Below are 13,593 nucleotides of genomic sequence, written 5' to 3'. Positions count from 1 at the left end.
TATTTACAGCCTCCCAACTGTGAGAGGCATGGAAAGCCTAAAACATAGAGCCTTTGAAAGAGTTAAGAGTTATTAGAGTAGTGCTAGTGCTGATGTAGGATTTCATTATTGGGCCAATGCTTGTTGCTAAGTTCCCATATCTCTTATCCACTGTGCACCTGGGAGTGCATTAGTTAACATAGTGAGAATTGCAAGAAAAACAAGTGTAAGCCTTGAATTTAACCATATCAGACTTTTGAGCTAATTGGTTCTTTCTTGTAACCTCACTGCACCTTTGCTCTGTGAAAAACATAACTCTGTCTGGCACTTTCTGAGGCTGACATAGATTAGAAATATAAAGAAAAGACACTTTGAGGGAAAATAAGTTTCTGGTTGAGCAGCCTTTATCAAAAGAGGATCATAAAATGTTCACAGGCCTCCAAGGCCAGAAGATACTGTACACAACATCATTTGTGGCAAAGGTATGCAGAAAAATCCTGGTTTCGATAAGGGCAAAACTGCTGGAATGTTTGGGGCTGACTCTGTATGACCTTGCATCTTTCATTTCCCTCTATGTATAAGGCAAGGTATAAAAGTACCTTTTGAAAAATAAAGTTTTGGGCCTCACTCTCCGAAGCAGCTTGGTCACCCGTGTTTTTTCTTCTTTCTTTTCTTTTTTTTTTCCTCTCTCTCTCTCTCCCTCTCCCTCTTTTTCAGACTGATCCTTGGAGCATAGGGGCTCCCTGCGTTCACTTATCTGCCCAGGGTTTCTAAGACCTGAACGGGAAGATGTTCTGCGATCTTCACTCCCTCGGGAGACCGGGAGGGCACCTGTGGCCTCCGTGAACAGGGCAAACTTCTTGTCTCGGGAGTTTTATTGGCTTTCTGTGTAAACCAAGGAATATCATCCTCTTTCTCTCCTCTATTTTCTTATCTTCAACTTTCTTTCCTTCTCTCTCTAAATCAATCCCTGACGCCGTTTCTCTTTCAGGTTTCCCTGGATCCTGCGGAGGCTGGACCCCGGTGCATGAACTTTTACAAAGTTTTAGGTTTGAAGTATATCAGGTAGGAAAGACTAAACGGTGTTCAGAGTCGTGGGTTTGGCCTCAGCCAACTGTTGCCTAAGAACAACAGCCTTGGACGTGGGTTTGCCAATAAGTATCTCTGGAAGGCCCCAGTTAACAGATGATTCTTTAAGCTCAGAAAATCATCAAGTAAGTGAATCCCTTCTATGCCATTCCTCATCTGCTGGCAAAGGATCAGGCAGCTGTTAGCTACTCTAGTAAGTGAAGTTTTGTGAAATTTCCAACTCAGTGCTTAATTAGCCAATCTTATAAATGGGAACCAGAGAAGGCAATGGCACCCCACTCCAGTACTCTTGCCTGGAAAATCCCATGGATGGAGGGGCCTGGTGGGCTGCAGTCCATGGGGTCACTAGGGGTCAGACACAACTGAGTGACTTCACTTTCACTTTTCACTTTCATGCATTGGAGAAGGAAATGGCAACCCACTCCAGTGTTCTTGCTTGGAGAATCCCAAGGACGGGGGAGCCTGGTGGGCTGCCGTCTATGGGGTCACACAGAGTCGGACATGACTGAAGTGACTTAGCAGCAGCAGCAGCAGCAGCATAAATGGGAACGACGGTTGAGGGGAGGAAAAAAAAACATTTCTTTTCTAAGTTAAGTTTAAATATCAAGCCCAGAGAAAATTAAAATTATATCATAATTATGTGTACATAGTACAGTCGTTCATTCACTCATTCAACTAATACTGAATGCTTACTGTGTACCTGGCAGTATTCTAGGTGCTAGAGGTACAGGGATGTACAAAACAAAGCCTTGACCTGTGAAGCTCACATTCTGTACACTTGATACTATATAAATGTTGTGAATGCAAAGTGGCAGTTTAACTTGGAGGAGTGAAACGCCCCTAACATTGAACATGGGTCTAATTTTTCACTTAAAGTGAGAACATACCTTCATAGGTCTGTCACTGTTTGCAAAGTTATTGATAATGAATAAAGACTCCTGAAATCTCGATCCTCCACTTAGTGCTACATCCACTATCAACTGGCTTACAGCAATTATTATCTGTGGAAAGAAGAAATGTCTTTTTTTCAATGTTATTTTTCAAATGTCTTTTGAATACATGCTGCTTCTTTTCTTCAATGTACCAACCCATAAGCACTCATACAAAATGCTTCTTTTAAAGATTTTACAGAGTTCCATCAAAATCTATTTTCCTCCTACATGAGTGGGTTTAAATTCTTCTATTGAAACAGCAACTTTAGGGGCTGGCCTGGGGGCTCAGTGGTAAAGAATCTGCCTGCCAATGCAGGAGATATGGGTTTAATCCCTGGTCCAGGAAGATCCCACATGCTGCGAATCAAGTAAATCTGTGCCACAACTATTGAGCCTGCACTCTAAAGCCCACGAGCTACAACTACTGAGCCCACATGCAGGCTACTGAAGCCTGAGCATCGAGAGCCCATGCTCTGCAACAAGAGAAGCCAATGCAATGAGAAGCTGGCACAACAATGAAGATTAGCCCCTGCTTGCCACAACTAGAGAAAGCCTGCACAGCAATGAAGAACCCAGCACGGGCAAAAATAAAGAAAAAAATTGTAAAAAGCTAACGACATAGCAAACGAAGCAACTGACAGAGAATTAATCTCAAAAATATACAAGCAGCTCATGCAGCTCAATTCCAGAAAAATATATGGCCCAATCAAAAAATGGGCTGAAGAACTAAACAAACATTTCTCCAAAAAAGACATACAGATGGCTAACAAACACAAGAAAAGATGTTCAATATCACTCATTATCAGAGAAATGCAAATCAAAACCACAATGAGGTATCATCTCACGCCAGTCAGAATGGCTGCTATCAAAAGTCTACAAACAATAAATGCTGGAGAGGGTGCAGAGCAAAGGGAACCTTCTTACACTGTTGGTGGGAAGGTAAACTAGTACAGCCACATGGAGAACAGTGTGGAGATTCCTTAAAAGACTGGAAATAGAATTGCCATATGACCCAGCAATCCCACTGCTGGGCGTACACACCGAGGAAACCAGAATTGAAAGAGACACGTGTACCCCAATGTTCATTGCAGCACTGTTTACAATCGCCAGGACATGGAAGCAACCTAGATGTCCATCAGTAGACAAATGGATAAGAAAGCCGTGGTATGTATACACAATGGAATATTACTCAGCCATTAAAAATAATGCATTTGAATCAGTTCTAACGAGGTAGATGAACCTGGAGCCTATTATACAGAGTGAAATAAGTCAGAAAGAAAAACACCAATACGTTATACTAACGCATATATATGGACTTTAGAAAGATGGTAACGATGATCTATATGCAAGACAGCAAAAGAGACACAGATGTAATGGAACAGTCTTTTGGACTCTGTGGGAGAAGGCGAGGGTGGGATGCTTTGAGAGAATAGCATTGAAACATGTGTATTATCATATGTGAAACAGATCGCCAGTCCAGGTTCGATGCATGAGACAGGGTGTTCAGGGCTGGTGCCCTGGGATGACCCAGAAGGATGGGATGGGGAGGGAGGTGGGAGGGGGGTTCAAGATGGGGAACACTTATACAGCCATGGCTGATTCATGTCAATGTATGGCAAAAATCACTAAATATTGTAAAGTAATTAGCCTCCAATTAAAATAAAGTAATTAATTTTAAAAAAGCTAACGACAAAGTCATATCATAAAAAAAAAGAAATAGCAACTTTAGTAAAGTTGCAGGTTACAAAATTAATACACAGAAATCCCTTGCATTCCTATACAGTAACAATGAAAAATCAGAAAGAGAAATTAAGGAGCAACTCCATTCACTACTTCAACAAAAAGAATAAAATACCTAGGAGTCAACCTAGCAGTGGCCACAGGACTGGAAAAGGTCAGTTTTCAGTCCAATCACAAAGAAAGGCAATGCCAAAGAATGCTCAAACTACCAAACAATTGCACTCATCTCACATGCTAGTAAAGTAATGCTCAAAATTCTCCAAGCCAGGCTTCAGCAATACGTGAACTGTGAACTCCCTGATGTTCAAGCTGGTTTCAGAAAAGGCAGAGGAACCAGAGATCAAATTGCCAACATCCGCTGGATCATGGAAAAAGCAAGAGAGTTCCAGAAAAACATCTATCTCTGCTTTATTGACTATGCCAAAGCCTTTGACTGTGTGGATCACAATCAACTGTGGAAAATTCTGAAAGAGATGGGAATACTAGACCACTTAACCTGCCTCTTGAGAAATCGGTATGCAGGTCAGGAAGCAATAGTTAGAACTGGACATGGAACAACAGACTGGTTCCAAATAGGAAAAGGAGTACGTCAAGGCTGTATATTGTCACCCTGCTTATTTAACTTCTATGCAGAGTACATCATGAGAAACACTGGACTGGAAGAAACACAAGCTGGAATCAAGATTGCCAGGAGAAATATCAATAACTTCAGATATGCAGATGACACCACCCTTATGGCAGAAAGTGAAGAGGAGCTAAAAAGCCTCTTGATGAAAGTGAAAGAGGAGAGCGAAAAAGTTTGGCTTAAAGCTCAACATTCAGAAAACGAAGATCATGGCATCTAGGTCCCATCACTTCATGGGAAATAGATGGGGAAACAGTAGAAACAGTGTCAGACTTTATTTTTTGGGGGCTCCAAAATCACTGCAGATGGTGACTGCAGCCATGAAATTAAAAGACGCTTACTGCTTGGAAGAAAAGTTATGACCAACCTAGATGGTATATTCAAAAGCAGAGACATTACTTTGCCGACTAAGGTCCACCTAGTCAAGGCCTATTGGTTTTTCCTGTGGTCATGTATGGATGTGAGAGTTGGACTGTGAAGAAGGCTGAGCGCCAAAGAATTGATGCTTTTGAACTGTGGTGTTGGAGAAGACTCTTGAGAATCCCTTGAACTGCAAGGAGATCCAACCAGTCCATTCTGAAGGAGATCAACCCTCGGATTTCTCTTGGAAGGAATGATGCTAAAGCTGAAGCTTCAGTACTTTGGACACCTCATGTGAAGAGTTGACTCACTGGAAAAGACTGTGATGCTGGAGGGATTGGGGGTAGGAAGGAGAAGGTGACGACCGAGGATGAGATGGCTGGATGGCATCACGGGACTCGATAGGACGTGAGTCTGAGGGAGCTCCAGGGAGATGGTGATGGACAGGGAGGCCTGGCGTGCTTGCGATTCATGCGGTTGCAAAGAGTCGGACCTTGACTGAGCGACTGAACTGAACTGAACCGAACTGAGTCAACCTATCTAACGAGACAAAAGACTGAAATGAAGGAAACTCTAAGACACTGATGAAAAAATCAAAACACAAATAGATGGAGAGATATACCATGTTCTTGGATCACAAGAATCAATATTATGAAAATGACCATACTACTAATGGCAATCTACAGATTCAGTGCAATCCCTATCGAAATTACCAACGGCAGTTTTCACCAGAACTAGAACTAAAAATTTTACAATATGTATGGAAAGACAACAGACCCCCAAATAGCAAAAGCAATCTTGAAAAAGAAAAATGGAGCTAGAGGAATCAACCTTGCTGACTTCAGACTATACTACAAAGCTACAGTAATCAAGACAGTATGGTATTGGCACAAAAACAGAATTATAGATCAATGGAGGTTCCCAATTTCAAATTTTATCAGGACTTTTCTTAGTTTGATGTGAAAAACTTGAAACACAGCACATCTAGGTCTGAAACCATTTTCATAATTAGTGAACTGATACAATGGTGGTCAGGTATTTGCCTTCAATACATTTGCTAGCAAGTAGTTTTAGGCAAAGTTGGGATAAAGGACATTTCTTTGATGGTTTCTCATTTCTTTTCACTAGTCTATCACAACTCCAGTACCTCAGCTCCTTTCTTTGTTTCTGACTAGGGCCTATCTAAATAGTTTAGACAGTAGTATATGTTACAGCATATACACTACATAATGATAACAGTATAATGCCATGTAATGGTGCTTTTAGGCTTCACCTGTTAGCTCAGCAGTAAAGAATCTGCCTTCAATGCAGGAGATGCAGAAGATGTGAGTTTGATCCCTGGGTTGGGAACAATTCCTGGAGGAAGGCATGGCAACTCCTTTGGCTAGAGAATCCCGTGGAGACAGGAGCCTGGCGTTCTACAGTCCACAGGGTTGCAAAGAGCCCAGACATGACTGAAGCAACTGAGCACGTATGCATGGTGCTTTTTAATCTCTCAGGCTCCTTTTAATGAAGGCTTATAATGATTCTAGGCTAAAGTGTTCATGGCCAGAAGCTTTACTCCTGATCTGAGAAGCAAGATACTATAGGAGTTGTGTGCAAGCTCTTGAGTCCAAGTGCCCTAGATTCAAACTTTGACTTTATCAATTATTCACTGAATGGCTTTGAGAAAGTGAATTTAACCCTCCTGTTTCTCTACTTTCCTTAAAGGCAATATAGGGATAACAACAATACCTACATTATAGAGCTGTTATGAGGATTAAAATGATCATACGCATAATATTACTACTTAACCAGTTTATTGAGCACTTAGACATGGTTCTAAGTCTGCAATTTATTAATTAATTTTATTTGAATATAGGACTTGAGAGAAATTGATGTTTTAACCCAGAAGGATGGACTCTAATGGGGAAGTTCAAAAACATCAGCACACTAATTGCAGAAATGCTTTGGAGGAAGGTGGTATTCAAGTGACATCTCTATGAAAGCAAATATGAGATACTCTAACATATAATGTTAGACCAAGTATCAAAATATAATTAGATAGGAGATTTTTACAGAAAGCATATACTTGCTATCAGAGTTTAACATCACTGATGACATTTCTAAAAAGCTACTTATGGCCATTTCCTCATGTATAACCCAGTCTCCAATAAACAACTGCAATGGGACTGACCATGGCAGTAAAGATAGAAATATGACCAGGCATTTCCCATATTACAGCTGATGGCAACTGAGCCAAGAACTCCCAACTGTGTTTCAGTTCACACCTGTTTCATCACACAAGCACAAAATTATGGAGATGTTGAATAACAACTGCCACGTACTAAGTGTCTATTATGAGCTAGGCATTTTGTGCCTGGCACTACATACACTTTATTTTTAACCCTCATGACAAAGCTGAAACATAGTTGGCCTCATTTTACAGATGAGGCAAATAGTTAAGATGGACTGAGTAAAATCCCCAGGGTCACATATTAAGTAAGTAGCTAAGCTATGATTTAAGTCCAGGCAGGTCTGATTTCAAAGTCCATGCTTTTCCACTAAACCTTGAGACTTTGCTCATTAATTTTTAACTAACTGGGCAGTGGTGGAGATGAAAAACAAAAGTACTACATCTGTTACTTAACCATCTTGTTTTATCCTCACCAAAACCATACGAAGTGGATAGGGATATTTACCAGTATTTTACTCACGAAGCATCTGAGGTACTAAGAGAGTAAAGAAGTCCTCGCTAAGGTCACACAGTGTGTGATACTCGTGGAACCTGGAATCTCTGCTCTTAACACCTATGTTCTCAAGCAGTGTTGTCCAGTAGAAATAGGATATGAGTCACATGTGTACTATTAAATTGTCTAGCAGCCACATTAAAAAGTAAAATGACACAAGTGAATTTTAGTTTACTTAAACCAATATATCCAAAATATCATTTCAACATATAGTCAATATAAAACAATTGAGATATTTTACTTCTTTGTACATAGTCTTCAAAAGTCAATGTGTCCTGAATTCAGACTAGCTCAATTTCAAGTGCCAGATGGCCACCTGTGGCTAATAGCTTTGTATTAGACTGGGGAGCTCTATACCTTAATGTAGAGAGGCTAAAGATTGAACACAAGAAAGAGAAGCTTTGGTTTTCACTGACCTGCAGATGTGTTCTTAAAACGGTTTTCCTTTTGGTGTACTCAAAGTTGTTTCTCATCAGAAGACACAAAAGTGCAGAGGCTTCATTCCTGGTTGAGCCAATCTGTGACGTGCAGCACTTTAAAACCTCATAGCAAAACGCAGCACACATGTTTGCCCTTCCTTTGAAAAAGGTCGAGGGAAACTAAACAATAGGAAAACATAAATAATTATCTGAAAAGCCATAAAACAAAATCAATCAACTATCAAGTCGCCTACAGTATTCTCCCTAAAACTATAAGCTGGGTGCGTTGAGGATACACAATCAACATAAGATTAGGGTACCACTCTGGAAAACCCAAGCTAGATATAAACATAAAGACCAGCATGTATAATGAATGACTGAAATCATGACTCATTTCATGATGATGGTCTCAATTTGGGCCATAAAAATGGGAAGGCCAATCTGCATTACTTACTCTTTTGCTTTATATTTAAACAGTTCCTTATGTTATAAACTTCCAAATGCTAGGAAAATTATATCAAGAATCTATTCAGCAAATAAAGTTGATCTTTTAACAAAATGGAGTATAGACGAATTGTAACACAAACAGAAACATGTCCCATCCTCTACTCATAAACAGTGCTGAGTAAAATACAGGTCGGCATAGAAAAAGTACAAAAGTGACTATCTAATCCTCAAAACAGGCAAGTGACTGCTACCTTTTGGCATGTATTCAGTCTGCTTTGTGGAAAATAAGCTATACATAGAACGTAGACTTATTGCAAACTTCCATGCTTACATGTCTTGGCAAGTGAGTACTAAGCTGCTCCAGGGTACACAATGGATTTTTTCACGGGAGTGTGAAGCTAGATTCTCTCAAAATCATTCTCAGGAATATTGGATTTACCCATATTATAGGAATCTACATAAGGCTAGCGCCTAATTTCAATATTATTTTTTAGAAATATTGAATTTAAGCCCATTATATAGGAATCTATCTTCTTTTTATCACCTTAACACTAAGTACAATGCTCCTTACTGTTTATGCAGCTTCATCTATTAATGAACATTTAATAAATGCTTTTCTAGCTGGCATTGAAAAAATCTCATCAATGGTTTCACCAGATTAAATAAATCATTTCGGGCAAGATACTTCTGTATAGACAGGAAGGGAAGGCACAGCGGTAGAATAGTTTATCTGCTATAGGAAGTCTTCTATCTATCACTTCACAGTTACTGAAATTAAAAATACTCTAGAAGGAATTAATAGCAGAATATCTGAAGCAGAAGAAGGGATCAGTTAGCCAGAAGATAAAGTGGTGGAAACAACTGCTGAAGAGCAGAATAAAGTAAAAAGAATGAAAATAACTGAGGATAGTCTCAGAGACCTCTGGGACAGTATTAAATGCACCAACATTAGAATTATAGGGGTCCCAGAAGAAGAGAAAAAGAAAGGGTATGAGAAAAGTTTGTAAGAGATTATAATTGAAAATTTCCCCAACATGGAAAAGGAAATGGTCAATCAAGTCCAAGAGGCACAAAGGGTCCCATACAGGATAAACCCAAGGAGAAACATGCCAAGACACATATGAATCAAACTACCAAGACTAAACACAAAGAAAGAATATTAAAAGCAGCAAGGGAAAAGCAACAAGTAACACACAGGGGAAACCCCATACGTTTAACAGCTGATCTTTCAGCCGAAACTGTGCAGGCCAGAAGGGAATGGCACGATATATTTAAAGGTACTGAAACGGAAAAATCTACAACCAAGATTACTCTACCTGGCAAGGATCTCATTCAAATTTGATGGAGAAATGAAAAACTTTTCAAACAAGCAAAAGATAAGAGAATTCAGTACCACCAAACCAGCTTTACAACAAATGTTACAGGGACTATATAGTCAGGAAATACAAGAGAAGAAAAAGATCTACAGAAACAAACCCCAAACAATTAAGACAATGGCATTAGTAATATATCAATAATTACTTTAAGTGAAAACGGATTAATTGCTCCAACCAAAAGACACAGACTGGCTGAATGGATACAAAAACAAGACCCATGTATATGCTGTCTGCAAGAAACCCACTTCAGACGTAAAGACACATATAGACCGAAAGTGAGAGGATGAAAAAATACATTCCACACAAATGGAAAGCAAAAGAAAGCTGAGGTAGCAATCCACATACCAGACAAAGTAGACCTTAAGATAAAGAATATTACAAGAGATAAGGAAGGACACTACATAATGATCAAGGGATCAATCCAACAGGATGACATAACAATTGTAAATATCTATGCACACAACATAGGAGCACCTCAATACATAAGGTAAACACTAACAGACATAAGAGGAGAATTTGACAGTAACACAATAATAGTAGGAAACTTTAACACCCCACTCACACCAATGGACAGATCATCAAAACAGAAAATTAATAACGAAACACAAGTCGTAAATGATACATTAGATGAAATGGGTCTCATTGATATCTTCAGGACATTCCATCCAAATGCAGAAGAATACATCTTTTTCTCAAGTGCACATGGAACATTCTCCAGGATCGACCACATCTTGGGTCACAAATGAAACCTCAGTAAATTTAAGAAAATTGAAATCGTATCAAGCATCTTTTCTGCCATGCTATGAGATGAGATGAGGTTTTTTCACAAGAAACACAAAACAAATGCAGATTAAACAACAGGTTTCTAAATAACCAACAGGTTATTGAAGAAATCAAAAGGGAAATAAAAAATTTCAGAAACAAATGACAATGAAAACATGGCAACTGAAAAGGTATGGAATTCAGCAAAAGCAGTTCTAAGAGGGAAGTTGATAGCAATATAATCCTACCTCAAGAAACAAGAAAAACATCGAATAGACAACCTAATTTTACACCTAAAACAACTGGAAAAAGAACGAAAAACTTGAACATTAGTAGAAGGAAAGAAATCAAAAGATCTGAGCAGAAATAAATGAAAAAGAAAAAAACAACAATAAAGATTAATAAAACTAAAAGCTGGTTCTTTAAGAAGATAAACAAAATTGACAACCCCTTAGCCAGACTGATCAAGAAAAAAAGAGACAAGCATCAAACCAACAAAGTTAGAAATAAAGGAGAAGTTACAACAGACCATGCAGAAATACAAAGGATTATAAGAGACTATTACAAATAACTATATGGCAATAAAATGGATAAACTGGAAGAAATGACGCTGGGAAGGAGAAATCAATATTGTGAAAAGGACTATACTACCAAATGCAATCTATAGATTCAGTGTGATCCCTATCAAATTACTAATGGCACTTTTCACAGAACTAGAACAAAATATTTCACCATTCGTATGCAAACACATAACGACCCTGAATAGCCAAAGCAATACTGAGAAAGAACAGAACTGGAGGAATCAATTTTCCTGATTTCAAATTATACTACAAAGCTACAGTCATCGAGACGGTATGGTACTGGCACAAATACAGAAATATAGACCAATAGAACAAGATAGAAAGCCCAGAAATAAACCCATGCACCTATGGCTACCTTATTTTTGACAAAGGAGGCAAGAATATACAATGGGGCGGAGACAGCCTCTTCAATGAATGGTGCTGGGAAAACTGGACAGCTACATGTAAAAGACTGAAATTAGAACACTTCCTAACAGCACACAAAGATGAACTCAAAATGGATTAAAGACCTATATGTAAGACCAGAAACTATAAAACTCTTAGACGAAAACATAGGCAGAAAACTCGATGACAGAAATCAAAGCAAGATCTTCTATGACCCACCTCCTAGAGTAATGGAAATAAAAACAAAAGTAAACAAGTGGGACCTGATTAAACATAAAAGCCTTTGCACAGCAAAGGGTACTATAAGCAAGCTGAAAAGACAACCCTCAGAATGGGAGAAAATAATAGCAAATGAAACAACAGACACAGGATTAATTTCCAAAATATACACGTAGTGCATACAATTCAATACCAGGAAAACAAACAACCCAATCAAAAAGTGGGGAAAAGAGCAAAACAGACATTTCTCCAAAGAAGACATACAGATCGCTAACAAACACATGAAAAGATATTCAATATTGCTCATTATTAGAGAAACGCAAATCAACACTACAATAAGATATCACCTCATACCAGTCAGAATGGCCATCACCAAAAAGTCTACAAACAGTATATGCTGGAGAGCATGTGGAGAAAAGGGAATGCTCTTGCACTGTTGGCGGGAACGTAAATTGATACAGCCACTATGGAAGACGGTATGGAGATTCCTTTAAAAACTAGGAATAAAACTGCCATATGACGCAGCAGTCCCACTCCTAGGCATATACCCTGAGGAAACCAAAATTGAAAAAGACACATGTATCCCATTGTTCACTGCAGCACTCTTTACAATTGCTAGAACGTGGAAGCAACCTAGATGTCCATCGACAGATGAATGGATAAAGAAGCTGTTGTATATATACACGATGGAATATTACTCAGCCATAAAATGGAACACATTTCAGTCAGTTCTGATGAGGTGGATGAACCTAGAGCCTATTATATAGAGTGAAGTAAGTCAGAAAGAGAAAGAGAAATATCATATACTGACACACATATACAGAATCTAGAAAAATGATACTGAAAAATTTATCTGTTGGGCAGCATGCAGAAACAGACATAGAGAATAGATTTATGGACGTGGGAGGAGGGGAGGATAGGGTGAGATGTATGAGGAGAGTAAGACGGAAACTTACATTACCATATGTAAAGTAGATAGCCAACAGGAACTTCCTGTTGTCTCAGGAAACTCAAACAGGAGCTCTGTATCAAACTAGAGGGGTAGGGATGGGGCAGGGAGATGGGAAGCAGTTTCTAAAGCGAGGGGATATATGTATACCTATGGCTGATTCATGTTCAGGTTTGATAGAAAATAACAAAAATCTGTAAAGCTGCTGCTGCTGCTAAGTCGCTTCAGTCGTGTCTGACTCTGTGTGACCCCATAGATGGCAGCCCACCAGGCTTCCCCGTCCCTGGGATTCTCCAGGCAAGAACACTGGAATGGGTTGCCATTTCCTCCTCCAATGCATGAAAGTGAAAAGCTGAAAGTGAAACTCACTCAGTCGTGTCCGACTCTTAGCGACCCCATGGACTGCAGCCTACCAGGCTCCTCCGCCCATGGGATTTTCCAGGCAAGAGTACTGGAGTGGGGTGCCATTGCCTTCTCCTTTCTGTAAAGCAATTATCCTTTAATTAAAAAAAACGTTAGAATGAGATCTAAAAAAAAAAAAAAAAACACCAAAACAATATGCAACTTGTAACAGATTTATTGGTAACGATGATAGACAGAAACCTGGGATGGTGCTCCATCTTTCTGGCTATTTCCTTAGTCTACTTTTTTAAAGGAATATGGTAGTGTTTAGAAGCATGGACTCTTATGATAACTGGCAAGATCAGAATCTGGATCTGCTACCAACTAGCTATGTGACATTAAGATCCCTGTGAGCTTCACTTCTCTCACTTTAAAATGGGAAAAACAGAGACTTCCCTGGTGGTCCACTGGTTAAGACTCCGCACTGTCAACATGAGGGGCCTAGGTTCAAACCCCAGTAGGAACTAGATCCCAAACACTGCACCTAAGAGTCTGCATGCCACAATGAAAAGATCCTGCATCCCGAGAAGATCAAGGTCCTGAGTGCTGCGACTAAGACACATGGAGCTAAAAAGGAAAACAAAAAATTAATGGGAAAAA

General features: G+C 39.3%; 1 protein-coding gene across 1 annotated transcript; it reads right to left on the bottom strand.

Annotated features, from left to right (window-relative positions):
- Positions 1-1,955: 1,955 nt before the first annotated feature.
- LOC108634843 (dedicator of cytokinesis protein 11-like) lies at positions 1,956-12,630 on the bottom strand (the record flags this gene model as incomplete). The annotated part of the gene is given in 3 exon segments (XM_018045202.1): positions 1,956-2,069; positions 7,871-8,053; positions 12,599-12,630. Coding segments are annotated over 2 exon segments (264 nt in total), but the record flags the coding sequence as incomplete, so codon positions are not given.
- Between the last annotated feature and the right edge of the window lie 963 nt (positions 12,631-13,593).

The sequence above is a fragment of the Capra hircus genome, unplaced genomic scaffold, assembly GCF_001704415.2.
Source record: "Capra hircus breed San Clemente unplaced genomic scaffold, ASM170441v1, whole genome shotgun sequence".
Taxonomy (NCBI): Eukaryota; Metazoa; Chordata; class Mammalia; order Artiodactyla; family Bovidae; genus Capra; species Capra hircus.
This window is presented reverse-complemented; position numbering and strand designations above follow the sequence as displayed.